Raw genomic sequence first — 24,931 nt, forward strand, 5'->3', positions numbered from 1 at the left:
GAAATGTAGCATTTTCTGAAACTGACAACTAAAGCCTGATATTTCTTAGTGCAGTTTCCCTGGAAGACTATTTATGTCTTGATTTGAGGCCACAGCCTGGCCTACACATCAATCAGAAATCTCAAAACATGCACAACAAAGCTAATATATCAAAGTCATACCATCTGGTAGCAGTTTGCACGATAAAGCATCATCCAGGTCTCTGGCTGTGGCTGGATCAATGGAGAATATGCACTCCTTTCTAAAAGAATGAAAGATAAAAAGGAATGGCATGTAATCATTGCATATATTAAAGACAGGAATCATTTTCTATCCACAATCTTTAACAAAACTGCACTAATACTCTAAAGCTCCCTTTACTAAAAGGCTAAATATGCCATTTGTCCAAAATCCACCAAAGGACAATTCCATTTGTCCATAATTCACCACACCCCCCATACCCCACCAAAACTGCCAACATGTATTATAAAATAACAAAAAATAAAAGAATGTCCAGGAGTCTCACCCTAGTAAGGTTGTTTGGGCGGGGAAGGGTGAGTTTGACACCAATAGAAAGTAACAGTTCCACAGCCCACAAACAAAAACCATTCACCTAAGTACATACAATGTAATGATTAGGTGTGTTTCTTTGAGTCAAATAAGCATATCAGAAAAAATTGGCAAGAGAGAAGACCAACGGCCCGGAGAGAATTCTTCAAAGAGAAACAAACTCGAAATATCAAAGGAGTGAGAGAACACATTCATATGCAGTTATTTATCAGCATTTTAAGACAAAACACCCTTATATAAGGCAGTACCAGGAACAGGTTTATATACAGGATTTATAAACCGCCACCAGTTTGCACAGCGCTTTACAATATAAAGGGATACAATACAGCAAAAATAAAATGCAATAGAAGAGGGTTAGGAGGGCCCTGCTCCTGCAAGCTTACAATCTAATAGGGGGCGGCTGGTGGAACAGCAGCTACTTTAGGCACATTCCAATTCCTAGGTGAAATAGGCAACTCATACTGATCATTTAAAACAGGGCTCGACCATCGCCAGGGTGACAAGTTTTGTCCTGCCGCCTGAATGTTCCCCTTACCCCCGCTCATCCCCCTCCCCCCCAATATCTATCCCAGGCTCCTCATGCCCATCTGCGGGCCCGGCATAGCGAGTGCAACCAGATAAAGGGGGGCGGGGGAGGGAGAAGAGTGGACTTTTCCCCTTCTAGTTGCTGCAATGTGCATTGCAGTACATTCAGTGGAGCACAGGGGAGACATGCAGACCCTTGATGCCCCATTAAAGAGAACCTGTAACCTTTGTCCCCTATGTGATGGGAAAAAAAAGTAGTAGAAAAAAAAAAAAAAAGTTTTTCTTTGTAAAAGATGAAAGTTACACCCAAGCACATAAAATCCCCCCCCCCCCCCCCCCAAAAAAAAAAAAAATGAAGCCCTCCAACCCCACAAATACAAACGTAAACGCAAGTGACGAGGCACCTACGCCTGAAAACGATTGCAATACACGTTACATATCGCCACGCACGCTGGAATGAGAGCAATAAGTCTAGCACCAGACCTCCTTCAGAACCCTAAACGGATGACTTATAGGGAGCTTTTAATGTGTTGCCTATAGAAAATATAGGACACTGAAGTTTGTCACAATTTCCTAGGTGCACAAAAATTTAAGGTTCAACATGTGTGACAAAAAAAAAAATGCAACTACCACCATTTTATTCTCTAGGGTGTCTGCTTTTCAAAAATATATAATGCTTGTGGGTTTTATGTAAACTTTATGCCTAAAATGATTTCTGAAAACGTGTGCAAAAAAGAAAAACAGCTTACCTTTGGGAACAGGTTACATGTTGCACCTGCAAGTTTTGTTAAAAAAGAAAAAAAAAAAAAAAAAACTGGCTCCTAACTTTTAACCGACTCCTAGATTTACAGCAAAGTTGTCAAGCCCCGATTTAAAAGGCAATCGCGGTTTGGACAATATGATATTGGCCACTCCTCAGACCTCTTGATTGGTCAGGTCACTTCTGTCCAAACCCTGCTCAGGGACCAGAAGAGATTTCATCAGCAGTTTGGATCTCTCCTTTACCATCAACAAACAGCATTAGCCAAGAATGTTTTTTAAAATCAACACTGATCCATCTATTACTCATTCAATGAACTATGCCAGAGCCAAGGAACCCAGCGCAAAACAAATAAAGCAAGGGGCCTCTCAGGAGGGGTCAAAAGACACGGTAGAAAGTATATACGAACAAACCTACCAGAAGCACATGTTCACTGGCTCACCATATATGATCTGAGCGACTCTAGTAACTCAACCAGTTAATGCATAAACAGAGAGGCCCAAGACTATTAGACACAGGACCACACAGTTAAAATGACAAGACTTTGACCAAATATACAATTACAAGATAGTGTAAAAAAAGCACACATACCTCCAAACCAACATTAAAAGAAACCATGGCAGCAGCAGCATGCACCACACACCGCTCCAAGCACATCCCCAAGGCTAACTATAACAAATTATGCACCAGAGGTGCCAGCCACCTAGATGGCCGAGCTGAGTAAATATATCTAGCATCCCACCTAAGCCATCACATCCAGTATGCCTCACTATGATGCTATAACAGAGTAAGCACACATTACTCTGAACAGAAAATTAAATATTGTATTAACAGCCACAAAAATGTAATCTAGAGTCCATGGCGTACAACACAGTTCAGTATTGAGTAAAATGACTAATAGGGCAAGCATGACAGAAAATTATCCACAGTTGGAAACCGTCATCGAGCAGTACATAAGCAGGTATGTCACAATAGGGTGTACAATCCTTATAGATGATGATTTGGGCACAGTCAGCATATAGATTCTCATTCAAGAACTGTACTTAGTACTAGGGGGCTGATAGAAACAAACACTGGGGGAAATGGCTTTAGGCACCTCCTGTGGCAGAATGGAATAGCCTATGGAGCTGTTGAAATAGCAGATTTCACTGTGTGACAAGGCTCCAGCCTACCTGTTTCTTTGCAGACCCGCTCAGTGTTGTGCAGCTGTCCCCCTCAATTATAGAGCTCAGTACACATGGGACAAGGTGCACATGTGTGTGTCAGGCACAGCTCCTGTGCCTGATGAAAACTTTTTGGCCATACTTCTGTTTTTAAGAATCCCTGTCTCTTGGAAGAGAGTTATTATATTGTAACTCTATTACATATCCCTGTGCCACAACAGAGTGTACAACACATATTTATTAAAAGGCATAATTATCGCAGATATTGTGAAAGATTGGTGTTTCTGATAATATATCTGGCAACAGCTGTATTGTGTGTAAACAGTTACCTGTGTAGTTAACCCAGTGTTGATCACCCTCAGTCTCCTGACCTGTAGATTGTGGTCACACAACCTGGAAAAACTTTGTGCAGTGTGAAGCCGAGTGTCCTCGCGTATTCGTGACAGCACAGTGTAAATTTACACCGCCTTTGCCACATCCAGGACTACTGAACATCCCAAATATTCCAAGAAGTTCTTATACTGTGCTGAAGCATCTTATTGGGAGATCTGAAACACCCCGTATTCTACAAATTGTCCTAAATTGGCTTGTTGGCCAGTTCCCAGATGCAGTTATAATTTGTATACGCCGATTTCAACAGTAGTAAAAAAAAAAAAAAAAAAAAAAAAAAGGGAGATCTGAGTCTATCTACTCTGCATCAATGTACTCCCAAACTCTATAAATCTACATATAAACACCATAAGCAATATCATTTTCTCATTTTAAATTTTTTCCAAGAAACAAAGTACTGCAGACATACAATAGATTCAGTTGACAGTGGAGTACAGCATAATCAAAGCAGGTAAAACACTGGGTTACAAAGAGTAATAACAGAAAAAAAAAATAAAAATACGTGGCTACAAGTGTCACAAATCATAGGCTTTCATGAGACTATGGAGAATATGGGTACTGGTAAAGGATACCAACTTTTGTTTCATTTAAAATGGGCTTTCATTTGGATCCTTGCAAAAAGATACACCGGTATTCATCTATAGCAGTTGGTAAACTCTGGTCCAAAAGCATTTGACCTTTGGACACTCCTGCCAAGTAGCAAAAGGAGCCATCAGCATCCACGTAAACAGGCTCTAGCAGAAAAATGAATCCTCATAGAGACCAGGTACCAACAGAAATAATTTGTAATTGGCCCCTACAGTCAGCACATGAGCTGAGCTCTTAGCCACAGTGGCGCAGATCTGGTTCCCATTTTGGCACATAGAGAGGGGAATTGGTCTGGATCAGTGCCAAGAGTAAGGCAGACACTAATGAGATCAAACCAGGGTCTTATTTGATGGGGCATTTTCGAAGAGGGAGGGCAAATCCTGCAAGTGACCTGCCAGGGTTTTGAGAAAGCACTTAATTTAATAGGTTTTGGGAAAAAAAAACCCTGGTTAGGGTTTACGAGTATCCCAAATGGTCTGAAAGGCTTTGATACCCAAATCAGAGAGAATGCTTTGCTGTAGAATACAAAACCAGGTTTAAAGGCCATCTACACCATTAGCAACATGTTACGTGTGTTTTTAATATGCAACATGTTGCCAAGCACTGCAACCCCTCACTTCCTTCACATGGTCATATTTAAAATTGGCGCAGCTGTGCAGGGCTTTGCCCACACAGCGACTTTCATTCACAGAGATCTGCAAACAAACTGCAAGTACGTCTGCCACTGCAGCAGATGTACTGTAGTTCTCAATGGACTACAAGTGCACTAATCAGAACACAGTCTATTAACACTCCACACAGCTGAGTCACTGGTGGTCTATGCAGAGGTTCAGGCAGAGAGCTTTAGATGTCTGCAGGAGCCTGACATTTCACCCGCAATCCACTGAACGTGAGTGCAATAATTTTCAGGCTCCGGTGTAAAAAATAAATGCACATTTTTTTTCCTGCAATAATATGTAAATGTATTTTTTTTTTCCTAAAAGGTGAACTTCGCCTTCAAAGAGCCAGTGGAGTAGTATATCCTGGGCAAGCAAAGATTTGCCCAGAATGGTCATCAGCGGAAGGTGTAGCAAGATCAGTTTTTAAGTACAAATCAGACAGTCCCGCACCCTCAAAGTGTCTAGTAACAAGGCAAGTGGCTCAACCCACTCTTAGAAGGCAGGCAAGGGAGGCTTGCTATCAATATTGGACAGTGTGAGTAGGCTTAGCATAGACTAATGCTTTTGACTTGCCACTGTGCCATTTGGGCTGGTTGCGCTAACAGTACTTATAAAAAAAAATCATTAGGCCCAGTCCAACATTGGACTTAGTTTTGTACAGATTGGACTTTGCAATTTGATGGGAAAAGCCTTCCCATACAAAAATTGTACAATCCAACACTAACACTCAAAGTTGAAAGAAGGGAACAACTAGCAGGAAAACCCTGACAGTACAAACATTTGGACAAGAAAGGCCTTTTCACAGCTCTGGATCGTCCAAGCCAGGATATATTATGTTTTTCTCAGAAAATCAAAAAGGAATATATAGAAGTAAAAACTGTCAGGCAATTGGCCTGGAAGAGGGTTTGGTAAGCGAACACCTAGGTAAGAAGAACAGAAGGAACGCAGATAGAGAATGGAACTTAACGGGCACTCAGGCAGAAGAGTTTCATATTTTACCAATGAATCAATGTGGAACATGCAAACAACTAATTCCAAAATCATAACAGGTATAAGTTAAGTCTACTGGTAATCCAGACCTCAAATAATAAAGCCTTCTTTCCAACATTCAGAATAACAGGGTAGGGAGGAGCATAATAACCTTTGTAAGGCCAGATAAACCATATATCTTGCACATTTTCTATCATACAGAATTATTTTGGCAGCTTAGAGGTTTAACAAACTAGTTATATGAATTCATTTTAGTATTTGTGAACTAGATTTCAAATATGTATCAGGAAGTGTATGGAAATATAACAGTCCTGTGATTGGCTCACATTTTAAAAAGGAACAGTGGATTACAAGAAATTGTTTTGATACAGTTTATAGAAGCCCTAACTAGAAAAGATGCTCCGCTGAACCTGGTAATCTCCAACCATTCAGCACTTATTACTAATGTTCATACAAAAGAACTGAGTAGCAATGACCATAAAAAAAAAATTTCATTTAATATAAGTTATAAACAAGCACATACTGGAAAGATAAACACTTAGGCTCCATTGCACACTGGCTTAAAAATCGCTGCTTCTACAGTTGTGTTCTGCCTTAGACGCAACTCAATGTTATCCTATGTGTCCATGCACATTAGAACAAATAGACATTTTGAGTTCAACGTTTAGAGGCAGTAAAAAAAAAAAAAAAAAAAAAAAAACAACACAACAACCTTCTGGTTTGCGTTGTCGATTAGAGATTTCTGGCAGAAAAAACCCCCCACAAACCTCTCCTAAACTTTGTACAAAAAATATATGAGCTTTTTTTTCTCCCAAGGAAACTGGAGTTTTTAAGGCCCAGTGTGCATGAAGCCTTTTATCGATATTAAAGTAGTGTTTTTTTGTTTAAGTAGATTTGCACAGAGCAGCCTGGATCGTCCTCTTCTTGGGTCCCCCGCCAGAGCTCCTGGCCCCTCCCCTCCTGCCGAGTACACCCCACAGCAAGCAGCTTGCAATGGGGACACACAAGCCGAGCCAATGCTCTGTGTGTCCATTCAGACACGGAACCGCAGCTTGGCCCCCACCCCCCCTCCTCATTAGCTCACTGACTGCAGTGGGAGCCAATGGCACCCACTGCTGTGTCTCAACCAGAGAGGGAGACCTGGACAACCCAGTGCAACATCACTGGATCGAGATGGGGCTCAGGTAAGTATTAGGGGGTTGCTGCACACTGAAGTTTTTTTTTTTTTTTAATGCATAGAGTGCATTAGGATAAAACCTTCTGCCTTTAGAACCACTTTAAGAGAACACTTTTTTTTAAGGCTAAAGACTGCTCTCCAAGACTTGTGCTGGGAGGGAATATTGTCAAACAACACATGGGAAGGTTTCAAATTGGCTGTTTGCAAACACTGCATAATACATTCCCACTGAGCAATAGCTTTAACCGCTTGCCAACAGGCTCACGCCAATATACATCGTCAGAATGGCATAGGTGCGCAAAACCACGTACCTGTACGTCACTCCGTCATCGGCGCTCCGCTGATGGCCCACAATCGTAGCACAGAGAGGCGGAACAGGGAGATGCCTATGTAAACAAGGCATTTCCCTGTTCTGCCTAGCAACATGACAGGGATCTACTGCTCCCAGTGATCAGGAGCAGTGATCTCTCATGTTCTAGTGAGCCCATCCCCCCTACGGTTAGAACACACTGAGGGAACACACCTAATCCCTTGATCACCCCCTACTGTTTAACCCCTTCCCTGCCAGTGACATTTACACAGTAATCAGTGCATTTTTATAGGACTGATCGCTGTATAAATGTCAATGGTCCCAAAATAGTGTCAAAAGTGTCCGATCTGTCCGCTGCAATGTCGCAGTCACAATAAAAATCCCAGATCGCCGCTATTACAAATATAAAAAATAAATAATAAAAATGCCATAAATCTATCCCGTTTTGCGCAAACCAATCACTATACGCTTATTGCAATTTTTTTTTTTTACCAAGTGTAGAAGAATACACATTGCCTTAACTGAGGAAGAAATTTGTTTTTTTATATTTTTTTGGGGATATTATAGCAAAGAGTATAAAATACTGTTTTTTGAAAATTGACAATTTTTTTGTTTATAACGCAAAAAATATAAACCGCAGAGGTGAGCAAATACCACCAAAAGAAAGCTCTATTTATGTCGAAAAAAAGACGGCAATTTTGTTTGGGTACAACGTTGCGCGTCCGCGCAATTGTCATTTAAAGTGACAGTGCTGTATCGCAAAAAAGGGCTTGGTCAGGAAGGAGGTAAATTCTTCCGGGGCTGAAGTGGTTAAGGCTAAAAATAAAACCAAAAAAAAAAAATCAAACATTGATCTCCTACCTCGGACATACAGCGGGGATGGAAAGTATTCAGACTCAGACCCCCTTAAATTTTTCACTCTTTGTTATATTGCAGTCATTTGCTAAAATCATATAAGTTCATTTTTTTCCTCATCAATGTACACACAGCACCCCATATTGACAGAAAAACACAGAATTGTTGTCATGTTTGCAGATTTATTAAAAAAGAAAAACTGAAATATCACATGGTCCTAAGTATTCAGACCCTTTGCTGTGACACTCATTTAACTCAGGTGCTGTCCATTTCTTCTGATCATCCTTGAGATGGTTCTACATCTTCATTTGAGTCCAGCTGTGTTTGATTACACAGATTGGACTTGATTAGGAAAGCCACACACCTGTCTATAAAAGACCTTACAGCTCACAGTGCATGTCAGAGCAAATGAGAATCATGAGGTCAACTGGCCTGAAGGAACTGCCTGAACAGCTCAGACAGAATTGTGGCAAGGCACAGATCTGGCCAAGGTTACAAAAAAACGTATGCTGTAATTAAGGTTCCTAAGAGCACAGTGGCCTCCATAATCCTTAAATGGAAGACGTTTGGGACAACCAGAACCCTTCCTAGAGCTGGCTGGCTGGCCAAATTGAGCTATTGGGGGAGAAGAGCCTTGGTGAGAGGGGTAAAGAAGAACCCAAAGATCACTGTGGCTGAGCTCCAGAGATGCAGTCGGGAGAAAGTTGTAGAAAGTCAACCATCACTGCAACCCTCCACCAGTCAGAGCTTTATGGCAGAGTGGCCTGACAGAAGCCTCTCCTCAGTGCAAGACACATGAAAGCCCGAATGGAGTTTGCTAAAAAACACCTGAAGGACTCCAAGATGGTGAGAAATAAGATGCTCTGGTCTGATGAGACCAAGATAGAACTTTTTGGCCTTAATTCTAAGCGGTATGTGTTGAGAAAACCAGGCACTGCTCATCACCTGTCCAATACAGTCCCAACAGTGAAGCATGGTGGTGGCAGCATCATGCTGTGGGGGCGTTTTTCAGCTGCAGGGACAGGATGACTGGTTGCAATCGAGGGATAGATGAATGCGGCCAAGTACAGAGATATCCTGGACGAAAACCTTCTCCAGAGTGCTCAGGACCTCAGACTGGGCCGAAGGTTTACCTTCCAACAAGACAATGACCCTAAGCACACAGCTAAAATAACGAAGTAGTGGCTTCACAACTACTCCGTGACTGTTCTTGAATGGCCCAGCCAGAGCCCTGACTTGAACCCAATTGAGCATCTCTGAAGAGACCTAAAAATGGCTGTCCACCAACATTTACCATCCAACCTGACAGAACTGGAGAGGATCTGCAAGGAGGAATGGCAGAGGATCCCCAAATCCTGGTGTGAAAAACTTGTTGCATCTTTCCCAAAAAGACTCATGGCTGTATTAGATCAAAAGCGTGCTGCTACTAAATACTGAGCAAGGGGTCTCAATACTTGACCATGTGATATTTCAGTTTTTCTTTAATAAATCTGCAAACATGTCAACAATTCTGTGTTTTTCTGTCAATATAGAGTGCTGTGTGTACATTAATGAGGGGAAAAAAATGAACTTAAATGGTTTTAGCAAATGGCTGCAATATAACAAAGAGTGAAAAATTTAAGGGGGTCTGAATACTTTCCGTCCCCATTGTATAAAAAGAATGAAGAAACTCGACATTTGGGTATTGCTAGTCTGTGTTCTAAAGTTGCAACTTCTGTCTTTCCATTCAGGTGTACAATAACTATTGGAAAGCTTTGACTGGACATTGTACCTTTTTGTGTTCCTAATGAAGCTTTCATGGAAAAAAGCAAGAAAAGGGCATTTACGCATACAAAAATTAATGTACACTATCATTTGAAAGTTACAAAGAACATAACAGACTATGTTAAAAGGAAATGAAGGCCGCAAAAATTCAAAACGACAGGTTGAGAAGGCGAATAGGACAAATCCCCCCTGCATTCTTCAAATGTATTGATTGCAAAAAAAGGTTAGGTCTGAGAAAGTAGGCTTGTTACAAAATAATTTGTTGGTGCTAAAGATGGCAAATACATTCTTCAGCTCTGTGAGTACCTGAGTATTATGTGAGTATTGTGTGTGTATTGTATTGTGAGTAGCGCAAAAAATAAAAACTGCAGAGGTGATCAAATACCACCAAAAGAAAGCTCTATTTGCGGTGAAAAAAGGATGCAAATTTTGTTTGGGTACAGCATTGCATGACCACACAATTGTCAGTTAAAGTGACTGAGTGCTCTGATCAGGAAGGGGGTTAAATCTTCCGTGGCTGGAGTAGTTAAGGAACTCAGTCAAGTAATTGCCAGACTATTGTTCCTAATTCTTATGAACAGTCCACTGACTGGAATGGTACCAGCTGATTGGAGAAAAGCCAATGTAGCACCAATATTTAAAAAAGAGCCAAGATACATCCCTGGGAATTACAGACCAGTTAGCCTAACATCAATTGTATGCAAGCTCTTGGAGAGGATGAGAAAGGGACTATATACAAGATTTTAGTAATGACAAAGGTATCACTAGCAGTAATTAGCATGGATTCATGAAGAATCCTTCTTGCCAAACCAATTAACCTTCTTTGAGGAGGTGAGCGGCCCATCTAGATAAAGGAAGGCCCGTAGACATGGTGTATCTGGAATTTGCAAAAGCATCTGATACAGTTCCTCATAAAATGTTTACTGTACAAAGTAAGGTCCATTGGCATGGACCATAGGGCGAGTACATGGATTGAAAACTAGCTACAGGGGAGAGTTCAGAGGGTAGTGATAAATGATGTGTACTCGGAATGGTCCGGGGTGGACAGTGGGGTACCCCAGGGTTCTGTCCTGGGAACAATCCTATTTGATTTATTCATAAACGACCTGGAGGATGGGATAAACAGCTCAATCTCTATTTGCGGACGATACTAAGCTAAGCAGGGCAATAACTTCTCTGCAGGATGTGGAAACTTTGCAAGAAGATCTGAACAAATGAATATGGTGGGCATCTACATGGCAAATGAGGTTTAATGTAGAAAAATTTAAAATAATGCATTAGGGTGGCAAAAATATGAGTACAATCTACTCACTAGGGGGAGATCCACTGGGGGAATCTAGGATGGAAAAGGACCTGGGGGTCCTAGTAGATGACAGGCTCAGAAATGGCATGCAATGCCAAGCTGCTGCAAGCAAAGCCAACAGATTATTGGCATGCATTAAAAAGGAGATTAACTCCAGAGATAAAACGATAATTCTCGCACTCCACAAGACTCTGGTCGGGCCGTACCTGGAGCATGCTGTCCAGTTCTGGGCACCAGTCCTCAGGAAGTACGTGCTGGAACTGGAGAGAGTCCAGAGAAGGGCAACAAAATGGAGACTGGAAGGACCTTAGTTATGTGGAAAGGTTATGAGCACTAAACTTATTCTCTCTGAAGAAGAGACGCTTGAGAGGGGATATGATTACAATGTACAAATACCGTACTGGTGGCCCCACAATAGGAATAAAGCTTTTCCGCGAAAGGGAATTTAATAAGACACGCAGCCATTTACTAAAATTAGAAGAAAAGCGGTTTAACCTTAATCCAAAACGTACCCAGTTAGGTGGTACATTTAAGAGCATTTAAGAGGCATATACAATCCTTACTATTTTGGATGATGAGAGCAGCGGGGAGCTCTCATGATCCGATTCTGGTTTGAAATTCAAGCTAGTAGAGAATAGCGGATCGGGGAAGCGAATCAGGAGGAAAAACAGTCCCTCCTAAAAGAATAAGAACAAGATCAGAAGACCTGCATACTACCAGCAGCGCCATACATCCCAATGGCACCAACACAAACTGAGCTAGACCCCAGGAAGAGGAGCCCAGTACCAGCACTGGAATAACACACCAAACCCGAAGAATCCAGGCCCAAACCTACCTTCCCGATGTCCTGGCAAAACACCACCAATTTTTGATTATTTTTGTTTTTCCCACAAGATTTGCTGCAGTATCGTGGACCAAACAAATCTCTTTGCAGAGCAATTTATTGCCTCCAACCCCAATTAATCCTACGCCCATATGTTTCATTGGCGACATCACACTAGACTAGTTAAAATTGTTTTTGGGCCTTACATTTAATATGGGGCTTACAAAAAAAAAACTAAGTGCATGCTTACTGGTCCACCAACCACATCCACCACATGCTGATTTATTCTGCTGTAATGTTCAGGACACGCTATGACATGATTATGCACTTCCTACATTTTAATGACAACTCACAGAGCCCTCCTCGAGATCATTCCAACACCGATAAATTATATAAAATTATGCCCCCCCCTAATAAATTATTTTTCCAAGTGATTTGCTGAAGTGCATGTCCCAGACCAAAATATTTGTGTGGAAGAATCCCTAAGACCTCTTTCACACTGTAGCGCCTGCAAAGCGCCCCAAAGAGCCGCTCCTGTCTCTTCAGTGTTAAAGCCGGAGCAGTGCGCTGGCAGGACGGTAAAAAAAAGTCCTGCTAGCAGCATCATTGGAGCAGTGAAGGAGTGGGGTGTATACTGCTCCTGCCCATTGAAATCAATAGGCAGCGCGGCTATACACCCCTTTTTCGTCCGCTAGCGGGGGTTAAAATCGCTCCGCTAGCGGCCGAATACCCCCGCAAATACGACAGTAAAGCACCGCTAAAAATAGCAGCGCTTTACCGCCGACGCCTGAGCGTGAAAGGGGCCTTATCCACTTTACTGGCCGGCTGCACTTCAAACTGTATATTCCCAGGGGACCAGGTACAGCTTGAAACTAAACTTTACGATAGAGCCACAGGATAAGTGTACACCTTCCACGTGTATGAAGGCAAAGACTCCCAGCTCTAGCTCCGAGTGCCCAACATATCCGAAGCATTGGAAAAATTGTTTGGGACCTGGTAAACCCCCTGCTCAAAAAAGGCCATCATATATATATATGTGGAAAATTATTACACCAGTTTGCCCCTTTTTCGTCACCTGTACTGTGAAAAAACCCTGGCCTGTGGTACCTCTAATAAAAACAGGAAGGGCTTCCCACAAAATTTAGCACCAAAACGGCTACAAAAGGGGGGGATCTGCAAGTCTGAGGAATGAGGAAGTGTTGGGCGTGAAGTGGAGGGACAAGAAAGATGTTTATGTCATGTCAATCAACCACAAAGACACCTTGGTGGTAATTCACAGAAGACGCGGTCCCATTGTAAAGCCTGAAATGTGTCCACCAATTATAATCAGTTCATGGGGGGGGGATTTAAACTACCAGATGCTACAACCATATTTATTAACCCAAAAGTCCCGTTACTGGTATAAAGAAAGTTGCATTTCATCTCTTCCATATGGCCATGTATAATTTGTATGTCTGCTATCAAAAGTCAACAGAAAGCCAACAGAAAGCCAACCCAGCACCTACCTCAAATATATTAAAGATTGTCACTGCTCTGATTTGCCGGCAAGGACCCACCCCAGGAAGCATTTGCTCTGATTGTGGGAGTCGACTTCATGAGCAACATTTTCCCTATAACATTCCCCCCCACAGAATCAGAAAGAAGACGCCAAAATAATTTGTGTATGCAGCACAGGCATTGGAAGAGACTAGTTATCCTTGTCTCCAATTTCCCTCCCAACCTTGCCTATGTATCGGAGAATGCTTCAGCAGTTATCACACATCCATAAGAGATTAATTCCCTTTATTTTTAACAGACTGACATTTCCCCCTTTCAAATAACTGCTACCATGTTTCTACCTTCCATGTTAACTGATCTGGGCCCTATTTACCGACGATGCCTTTGCCTGCCGTTTTAAACCACGTTTCTGACTTCCACGTGCACCGACCTTGGCCTGTTAAAATCGACCATGTTTTTTGCCTGCCACTTGGACTGATCTTTTGCCCTTCTACTTTAGTACACAGGGTTCTCACATATGTGAGGGCTTCAGAATAGTGTTCTGAGTAGAGAAAAACAGTTTTTGGTTTTCTGTGTTCCCAGAATGGTCTGGAGTCTTCAAAGATTTGGGTGGGAGAAGCCTTTACCCCTGTCCCCATTCTTTCCTGACTGAGGCCCTGAGCTTGATGGTGCTTCCTGTCCACCTATCCTGGTGGATAAAGAGGGGACGTCCCGGCCTTGCAGAGGCTCTACCCTTGCCTCCAACACCGTACCACTTTGCCCTGGGTAGCATAAAGCTCCACTGATTCTATGCTTATGGTAGTAGAATCCAACCTTTCTGGTAAGCGTATTCCATCTATTCGCTTAAGTTGATGACATACAAGTTGATGGTTGGGAAGCAGACAGGATTGATACACGGATCATTCACTTTCACTGTGGACTATCGTCCTTTTGGATTATATATTACTTTTTGGGACATTAAGTTTACATGCATTTAGAACTTTTTATTAACCTTCAGTGTATGTGTGTTTTTAGCGCTACAATTTATTCAATATTTGGTCCTTCCTGCTGCCTGGACCAATACTTTGGCTGTGCTGACCATATCACTGCCTGTAATGACCCAGGACTTCTAGACCATGTTACCTTATGTTACCATTATTTTTCCTAATGGCATACCATTCTACATTCGACAGCGAAAGCGAGAGGGGTTTCTATGCTACTATCTGCGCGCATACCCTGGACACACCTTGACACACGGACTGACCCAGAGGGACGCTTTATACTACTGAAGGGCGTGATTGGCACTGTCAAGGTGACACTAGCGAATTTTTACGTATCCAACAGCCAACAAGACCTTTTCATTAGTTGACAGCTTAGAGCACTTCGAGAGTTCACGGAGGGACATTTAATCCTGGGAGGCGATTTTAACATCCCACTAATCCCTACTGAAGACACCTCATCGGGGACCTCCTCCATCTTACCAGGCACCCGGAAACTAATTGCAAAATCCCTTCATAATGCAAAACTGGTAGACGCCTGGCGTCTATTTCATCCCAGCAAAAGATACCACCTTTTTCTCAGCACCACATCAAGTATTTTCCTGTATCGATTATTTCCTGATCCCACACACTCAGTTACATGCAATACGAGACAACTCCATAGGTTCCATTACCTGGACAGAACATGACCCCGCGATGATAACATATGCCCTATCTGACAGTCCTACGGCTCTAAGTAGGACATGGAGGTTGAGTGAGAGCCTCCTACAAGAACAAGAGGTGTTAACGGATGTAATTAAAGAAATAGGGCACTATTTCCAAACCAATGACACAACCGACAGCGACAAGGGCACTTTATGGGAATCTCACAAGGCGGTAATAAGGCAAGTGCTCATTAAACACGGAGCTAGAATCAAATGCCAACGTACCACTCTACTTCCCTGCTATGCAAGTTACAAGCCATGGAAGCCCGACAAACACGCCCCGACACAACCCTTGGAAAGGGGGCTTAATGTCTTACGAACACAAATTACCAACCTACTACACTTCAGAGCCAAGGCGGCAAATTCAATCCTGCCGCAAAAAACATACGAGTGGGGCAACAAGTGTGGCAGACTGCTGGCACAATCCTTCCGTGCACAGAAGTTGGTGTCTTACATACCCCACATTACATCCCCTTCGGGCCATACAATTACCATACTCCAACATATGACTAGAGAATTCCACCTTTTTTATGAATCACTCCATAATTTACAAATTCCACAACCCAAGAGCGAATAGTAGAATACATATCTTCATCCCACATGCCAGCCCTGACAAAAGACGTACAGTAGGTGACCGCGGTATTGTGTCAATCTCGCCGCTTTTCTCGGCGAGATTTGACACCTACGAGCCCCGTCTCGGGAGCCAGCGCCAAGATGGCTCACTCATCGGGAAAGGAAAACTTTTTTCCTTTCGCGATGAGCGACAGGCAGTGCTGACAGCTGTCTGGTATGAATCCTGAGGGGGAACGCCGCGCCAAATTTTAAATGAAAAAACCAGTGTGGGTTCCCCCCCAGGGGCATACCAGGCCCTTCGGTCTGGTATGGATTGTAAGGGGAACCCCCTACGCCGAAAAATAGGCGTGGGGGTCCCCCCAAAATCCATACCAGACCCTTATCCGAGCACGCAGCCCTGCCGGTCAGGAAAGGGGGTGGGGACGAGCGAGCATGGGGGGGGTTGGTGCCTTGGGGGAGGGGGCGCCCTGGCCGTTGGTTTTCGGGGTCTGCTGGCGGGGGGGCTTATCGGAATCCGGAAGCCCCCTTTAATAAAGGGGCCCCCAGATCCCGGCCCCCACCCTATGTAAAGGAGTATGGGGTAACACACCACACAGGTTTTAAAAGAAATTTATTAGGCAGCTCCGGGGGGGGGGGGGTCTCTTCCGACTTCGGGGGTCTTCTTCAGACTTCTCCTGGTGTTCCGCCTCTTCTCCCAGGCTCCACCGCTATCTTCTTCCAGCTCTCTTGCTAGCGGGGGCCCGGTCTGCTGCCGCAGTCCGGTTCTTCTCCCGTATCTTCTGCCAGACTCCCCCGCTATCTTCTTCCAGCTCTTTTGCTAGCGGGGGACCCGGTCTGCTGCGCTGTCTTGTCCCCTCTTCTCTTCTTCTCATGTTGACATGACACTCTCTCCTGCTGGAATGGTGTGTCTGAGCTGCGGAGCCATTTATATAGGTGGTGACCCCGCCCCCTTGTGACGTCACATTACCAGCATGCGCAGGGACTCTGCCGCCATAAGGGGGCGTGACCCCAGAGTCCCTGCGCATGCTGGGAATGTGACGTCACAAGGGGGTGGGGTCACCGCCTATATAAATGGCTCCGCAGCTCAGACACACCATTCCAGCAGGAGAGAGCGTCGTGTCAATATGAGTAGAAGAGGAGAAGAGGAGAAGGGACAAGACAGCGCAGCAGACCGGGTCCCCCGCTAGCAATAGAGCTGGAAGAAGATAGTGGGGGAGTCCGGCCGAAGATACGGGAGAAGAACCGGACAGCGGCAGCAGACCGGGCTCCCGCTAGCAAGAGAGCTGGAAGAAGATAGCGGAGGGGCCCGGGAGAAAAGGCGGAACACCAGGAGAAGAAGTCGGAAGAAGACCCCCGAAGTAGGAAGAGCCCCCCCGGAGCTGCCTAAAAATTTCTTTTAAAATCTGTGTGGTGTTTTTATTAACACTTTTTTTTCCTAGGTGAATGGGTAAGGGTACCATGTACCCCATACTCATTCACATAGGGTGGGGGGCCAGGATCTGGGGGCCCCCTTATTAAAGGGGGCTCCCGGATTCCAATAAGCCCCCGCCCGCGGCAACCAACGGGTTGTCGGGAAGAGGCCCTTGTGGGCAAGGTGCTTTGGGGTGGGGGGGGCCCGCAGGGCACCCCCCTCCCCCAAGGCACCAACCCCCCCATGTTGAGGGCATGCGGCCTGGGACGGTTCAGGAGGAGGGGGGGTGCTCGCTCTTCCCCACCCCCTTTCCTGACCGGCCAGGCTGCGTGCTCGGATGAGGGTCTGGTATGGATTTTGGGGGGACCCCCATGCCGATATTTCGGCTTGGGGGGGTTCCCCTTACAATCCATACCAGACCTAAGGGCCTGGTATGTCCCTGGGGGGAACCCACGCCGTTTTTTTCATTTAAAATTTGGCGCGGCGTTCCCCCTCAGGATTCATACCAGACAGCTGTCAGCACTGCCTGTCACTCATTGCAAAAGGAAAAAAGTTTTCCTTTCCCGATGAGTGAGCCAGCGTAACATGCACAGTACCCTGTCACCGAGAACCAGCGCGATTCAAACACAATCTCGCGGTCAGGTACTGTAGGAGACCTCCTGGAAGAACCTATCACAGTATCAGAACAACTAGTCATAGGAAACAATAAGCCGAGGAAAGAATCAGGACATGATGGCCTCACGCACCAATATCATAAAACCCTTCTGCCTGCCCTGGGAAGCCACACGATTTAACTCTTTAATCCCCTGGGTGGGGAAAATCATTTTATGAGGCTACCCTCTAGGCACATATATTGGTAATCCCAAAAGACGGTAAAGACCCTTCCTTATGTAGGCGTTACAGGCCCATATCCTTTCTGAACACCGATCTTAAATTGTTCACTAAGATCATTGCATCTAGAATACAGCAACACCTACCCGAACTGATCCATTTGGACCAGGTAGGCTTCGTCCCATTTAGGGAAGCCAGGGATAACATGACTAAGGTCCTTAACTTATTACATATAGCCAACACTAAAACTCCATGCATATTCCTGGGGACAGACGCAGAAAAGGCCTTTGACCGTGTACACTGGCCCTTCGTGTTTTCAGTTTTACAGCATGTAGGTCTAGGCTAGGGCCAGAGTCAACGGGGTTCTATTGGAACCCTTTAAGATCACGAACAGGACAAGACAAGGCTGCCCCCCCTATTCGCTCTATCCCTAGAGCCCTTCCTATGTCATATACGGCTAAACCCAGACGTCACAGGAATTAGGGTGGGAGTTTTTGTTACCTTATTCAGGCCCTACCCATCCGCATTCCATCAAGTTATTTTAAAAATACACTCTATTCATAGAGTTCATCTGGGCATGCAAGCGACCGCGGCTATGCAGAGCTCTACTTGCATTACCCAAACACCATGGTGGCCTAGCTATGCCGGACATATGCAACTACTACTACACATCACATCTCAGTACGCTCAGACATTGGTGTTGAAATTGCGACGCCAATCTGTGGCCTTGATTGGAACAGGCACAAAGCCCTGTACCTCTTAATAGAGCACCGTGGTGTTATACATCGCTCCCTGCGTGCGTCAAATGACACCCCCTTATTGGCCCTACGACACGTAACTGTGCCAAACGTACATCTTCGCCAGCACACTATGGATCAGCAAAAAGTTGTCCAAGAAGGTTTTTAATGAAAAGTCACATCACAAAGAAGGTGCAACGTTTCGGGGCCACGCAGGACCCCTTCCTCCCATGCCTGGCGAAGGGGTCCTGCGTGGCCCCGAAACGTTGCACCTTCTTTGTGATGTGACTTCTTTTCATTAAAAACCTTCTTGGACAACTTTTTGCTGATCCATGGTGTGCTGGCGAAGATGTACGTTTGTCTGATGCTTCCAGGACCCAACTGGTAATTGCTGCAGCACTATTTGTGTGCCATTTTACCAGGAACGTGTGCGATAGGAATATTGAATAGACGTAACTGTGCCAATCTCCTGAGCTGAGAGGTAATCTTGTCAAAGGATTCACCTCTGATTCCTATCCTAGGCTACCCACGATTCCTGCCAGGGCTTATAGACGGCACCTTTCAAAACTTGATTAGTGCAGGTTACTTTCAAGCCTCATACTTTCGAACCATGGATAGATGGATATCCACATCTGAACTTACAGACCCTGCGGGGCCCTTGCGTTTAGATTTCCTGAGAGCACTCCAGCTGGGACACTTTTTAAAAACTCGACCACCCCCTAGAGAACCTAGCCAACCTCACACGATTTTTGAGGAGTAGTGCTCAGACACAGAAACCCTACCACACATACTGACTTACATCTAGCTGAATACACCCCCAGAGGGCTTACAACCCCCAGGATTGATTGGGTGGGAGCGAGATTTAAATCAGTTTCACCCCAAAACAGTGACTCCACACTTTTGCACAAATCCGCTATTTGTACAAAAGCACAGGAGACAAATTTTAAAATTCTGTCCAGGTGGTACAGAACCTCATCAACTACACAAATATTTTCCTGCGACATCTGACCTATGCTGGAGATGCCAGAGGGAGAGAGTAACTATCCTACATGTTTTTTGGTCCTGCCCCAAACTTGAAAGCTTTTGGGGGTAAATATGTCAAATAGCACAAAAATTTACGGAACGCCCCATCCCAGATGATCCGGCTTTTTCTTCTGCATGCTTCAGAGACCCCGGCGAAAGTCTATAAGAAATCGGTGATTCGTCACTTCTTGACGCTGCTAAAGCATGCATACCCCTCCTATGGAAATCCCCACACCCACCGACCATTGACCTACGGCTTAGAAAAGTCACAGACCTAAACAAAATGGAAGATGTGATACAGCCAGACACCAACGAGACCGTTACGCTAAAACCTGGACCTTGTGGAATCTATTTGTTTTCTCGGACGAGGGACAGGCGGAATTTTGAAAACCGAAGGTCCATGTTCATGATCCCCCCCCCCACTTCCTTCTCTGCTTCCCCCCTCATTCACCTCTGACCCTCTTTCCCCTCTAACATCTAGAATCTAATCTACAGACACTCCCAATTTCTCCTCATCACTCTCTACTAATAAATATAAAAAAAAAAAAAAAAAAAGGAGAGAGGCGAGGCCTGTGGAAAAAGCCTTACTCTATAGTTGTGTAGAGGGCTGGAATCCCATGGGAAGGTGGAACAACTGTTGTACTAAGCCTGATGGAAGTTGAAACCAGGACGGTTCTGCTGAGGGGAGACCTCAGGGGTTAAACTTGTTTATACTCCTCGGACCTCTCCACCTATGGAGACATGTTTGAGGTTTATGACATGATTGTACTGAATGTCACACACACTTTCTGTATTTTTCTCTTTCTCATGTTGGCCCTATGGGTCTTGTCTTTTCTGGAACAAATAAAAAAATAGAAAAAAAATAAATAAATAAAATTACCAGTCTACAGCAGAACAAATATCCCAGGAAAAAGTTGTTGGGCAAAGCAACCACATCTGAAGTTACAAAATAATCATGCTCTGGATGAGAAATCACAGTAGGCTACAGTGCAGTGTACTTCTACAATGTATGGTAAAACCACAAAAAAAAAAAAAAAATTGGATTTTTGACTTACCGTAAAATCCATTTCCCTTTCCTTCGACAGACACAGTGCTCCATTATTCAGAACCATAGTGTTATACCGCCCCCTACAGGAGTAGGACACTAGGCAAAAAAAAAAAAAAGACTTGGCTACGCCTATAGGCCTTCAGTTTACTGCTGTGTGTCAATGAACTCAGAGAAATTAATTTTACAGCAAGTCAAAAATCCCATTTTCTCTTTCATTCATTGACAGACAGCGCTCCATTATTCAGAACCATAGGGATACCCCAAAGCGTTGCCAAACATGAGGGGTGGGACAAAGAAAAATCTCAAGGCTAACAAGAGCCTACTAGGTAACAGGAGTTTAACACAAACTGGAGCCCAACCTGAATACCCCTTTCAAGAGGGAATAGACCCTCTAAACAGCAGCCTGCAAAACCTTGCAGCCAAAAAGAGGCATCTGCAGATGCAAACACATCCACTTTGTAAAACGTTGTGAAAGTGTACACCGATGACCAAGTGGCCGCCTTGCAAACTTGCTCAACAGTCGCCTGCTGACAGAAGGCCCAAGAGCACCAAGCGCCCAAGAAGAATGTGCCGTAACAGGGAAAGGAGGAACCCGATCCCTGACAGAACAAGCCAGAGACATCTGTCTGATCCATCCAGAAATGGTCGCAGAAGAAGCAGACAGCCCCTTTCTTGGCCTGTCCTTGATCACAGTGAGTCTGACACCTTCCAAGTCAGAGTAAGCAGTGGAATTTCCGAATATATTGAAAGAGCGGCTTCTGTAGAACCAAAATCACCATGTTTAGATCCCACTGCAGTAGAACAGACTGCACTGGTGGAACCAGACGTCAAACCCCTTCAATAAAAAAGGTATGCACCACGGAGTGCGAGACCAGGGGACGCTGAAGATCACCCTGGCTGACACCTGGCCCTTGATGGTAATCAAGGCCAATTCCTGCTCAACCCACCGTGAAGGGAGGTCGGAATTGGAGCCACCAAGAAAAGAATGACGATGAATGCCCAGATGCTCACACCAGGCTATATATGCTTTCTTCTGGGAGGTAGACTCTCTAGCCATCAGCAGCGTCTGAACTGCAGCACCTGGCTCATCCCAGCCGGTCCGTTGAAACCAGCAACTCTAAAGCAGGATGGAAGAACGGCCCTTGCGACAGTAGATCCTCTCTGAGAGGCAGTCGTCAAGGAACAATGGCGACCAGGCACATCTGGTCGGTGTACCCAGACCGACAGGACACATCCGAATCCTCGCAGCCATGATCCTGCGCAAAAGCCACAGCGGAAGCTGGAGAGGAGGAAAGGCGTAGAGCAAACATTTCCTGCCCCATGGGCTACCAGAGCGATTGAGGTGCCCATCCCGTGACCTTATCAGAAATCTTAGTACCATTCTGTTGAGCCAGGACGCAAACAGATATACTTCAGGAGTGCCCCACTGGAGACATATCCGATGGAACACAGTCCGGTGAAGGGCCCACCCCGTGGTCCAACCCTAGCTGACTGAGGCATCCGCCTCTCCGTATTTCACTCCTGGAATGCACGCGTCGGGGAGGGCCCGGAACAAGACATTCTGCCCACCGGAGGATACTGGAAACTGCCAGGGCTGCCAACACCCTATTTGGCCCGCCCTGGTGATAGACATAAGCCACTGCCATTGCATTGTCCAACTGGATCCATACCGGGAGGCCCTGAAGTCCATCCGTCCATGATCCAGACATAGTCTGATCACTCGAAGTTCCAGGATAATGCTCGGTAGTCTGGATTCCACCAGCGTCCAATGACCCTAAGCAGAGCTCAGTCCCAGGACACCTCCCCACCTGGACAGACTGGCATTGGTGGTCACCCTGTTCACTACAGGGGAAGAAAGGATTTACCCCGCCGAATAGTGAAGCCACAAGACCAGGGAACCTCTGGTTTCCTGGCTCAGCCGAATCTGATTGTCCAGAAACCTCGGGCACTTGTCCCATTAGGCCAGGATCTCCCTAATGGGAGCTCGTATGGAACTGTGAAAATGGAAATCGCCTCAAAAAAGGTAGATACCATCAGACCCAATACCCACATGCAAGTACGCAGGGAAGCCCACCTGCCAGACAACAGTAAATGAATGCAGCATTCAACTCTGGTTAACCGCCTCCTAGGCCCAACCACTGCAGCAGGTAGGCCCAAGGGACTGTGTCCAAAAAGCACCTGGGCCTCACCCGGAAAGGAAGGGGGGGGGGAATATTACTCCAGGGGGACCGACCACCCCAGGGAGTACCCTCGTCCCACACCACGTACAGGGAAGGAGAGGAGGGGGTCCCGTACTTACCGATCCAGCAAAGCATGCGGGTAATGCTCCCTGACATATTCCCTCACCACCGAAGTGGGGGGCTGTCAGCCATGAGGAACGCTGCTACTAAGGCCGAGACCCGGTTGTATGCGACCTCTTGAGACGTTTAACTCGCAGGGCCAGCCCCTGTCCAGTGGGGCTATGTCATGGCCGACCCAGCGCATAGCTGCGGTCTGCACGCGCTCGCCAGACTGGGGAGACCACTGGATCTTAGTGTCAAGCCCGTTGCCCAGCCAAGCAGTTGATTGTAGATCTCGCTGGAGAAAAATCCAGGAAAAAAGAAAAAAGAAAAATGACAAAAAAAAAATTCCCAGGACTAGAGATACCAGCAGGGAACAAGGTCCTTACTCCTGACTAGGCAGAAAAAGAATTGAAGGCCTATAGCAGAGAGGGGGGTGTATACCACCTAGGACTGCCCATAGGCGTAGCCAAGTCTTTTTTTTGCCTAGTGTCCTACTGCTGTAGGGGGTGGTATAACCCTATGGTTCTGAATAATGGAGTGCTGTGTCTGTCAAAGAACGAAAGAGAAACTATTTCAGTCAATCATGGATCCAACGGTGACCAGTGTGCAGCATAAGACCATTGAGATGAGCACAACGGTGGTATTTGTAGAAAGCATCCACCCATGAACCCTTTGTGGCTAAGCAATGCATTTGTGTACATATAGGCTCTATTGGTATCCATACCACAATACATGGCAGCAGTATTTAGGGGTCAAAGGTGGTCCAATAAGGTAGTGAACATAGGTTCACATTTTTCTGGCCAATTACTGTAAAATGCAATTCAGCTTTTCTGCAGACCCACTGAAGGATTGTGATTAGTGGTTCTCTTAGCATAATAAAGTTATCAGGAAAGGCTGATTCATGCATTATCAGGCTCTGACATTTTACAACCTAGGCCTCTAGGATTTAGACAAAATTTAAAGGAATTTCGCAGAATTATTCTTCTGTCAAACTTACCTCTGCAAGAAAAAAATTGAAGTATGGATTGGCAGCATTAACCAGCTGGCTGATCTGAAGACCTGCTCTTAACCAAAACCTCCACTTATTAGATCTTCTGCAATGCGATCCAACACTGTGAACTCCAAATGCTACATTTATAGCTCCGCTGCCAATATCAACTGCTTTGAAGTGAAATGAAGGATTAGGACTTTGCTAAGGGTTCATATGAGATGGAATACAGGAGGATTAGAGGCCTGGTCAACAGTGTCTACTTTCACTAAAATGGGAAATTGTTACATTACAACAACCCAAAAAAATCCCTAAATACCCTTTGCTTTACTAAATTTCAAAATATTTACGAAGCTGAAGTATTGATTAGTAAAAAAAAAAAAAGAAAAATCTACGCAACATATTTTTATGAACTTTATTACCACCAGGTAACCTTAAGGCAAAGAAAAAAAACAACAGAATGAATGTTTAAAGTTAGAGCATAAAAAAATACCTGTGCATGTTGCTGACTCTATCCCAGGGAAAAAAATGTATTCTGAACACTGACAGTCAAAATACTTTTGTCTTTAACGGGCAGCCCTTGCCACATAATGATCTGGTTGTATTTCTACTCTAAAGACTCATGGGTTGTACCTGCCTGTATTCTGACATGCTGTTACGTTAAAAAAAAAAAAAAAAAAAAAAAAAAAAGGAAAGAAAACAGCCAGGAATGAGCATATGTCAGAATCCAACTCTACTTTGTGAAGTTGTTAGAACAGTCTAACAGCATTATGTCAAATGTTAGGCCCTGTTTACACTACCGAGACTTCAAAGTCGCGCGATTTTGCCGCAATTTCAGGGAATGCCTGTGTAACTGGCATCAAAGTTGGACCAAAGTAGTGCAGGGACTACTTTGAAGTCGGATAGACTTCAAGTCGGGGGGCGTGGCCTGGACAGCGATGTGAACAGACGTGCGTGTCTGTAGCTCTGCTCGTGGGAGATCCTTTTCTACACATCCTGCACCC

General features: G+C 44.9%; 1 protein-coding gene across 22 annotated transcripts in view; it reads right to left on the bottom strand.

Annotated features, from left to right (window-relative positions):
- Positions 1-24,931, bottom strand: part of DIS3L2 (DIS3 like 3'-5' exoribonuclease 2) — a 1,051,599-nt gene that overhangs the window by 421,945 nt on the left and 604,723 nt on the right. For all 22 annotated transcript variants that reach the window (XM_073626503.1, XM_073626502.1, XM_073626498.1 and 19 more), the window contains one exon: positions 162-241. In XM_073626503.1, coding sequence (XP_073482604.1) covers positions 162-241 — 80 coding nt within the window. The remainder of the gene's footprint in view (positions 1-161; positions 242-24,931) is intronic.

The sequence above is a fragment of the Aquarana catesbeiana genome, linkage group LG04, assembly GCF_042186555.1.
Source record: "Aquarana catesbeiana isolate 2022-GZ linkage group LG04, ASM4218655v1, whole genome shotgun sequence".
Taxonomy (NCBI): Eukaryota; Metazoa; Chordata; class Amphibia; order Anura; family Ranidae; genus Aquarana; species Aquarana catesbeiana.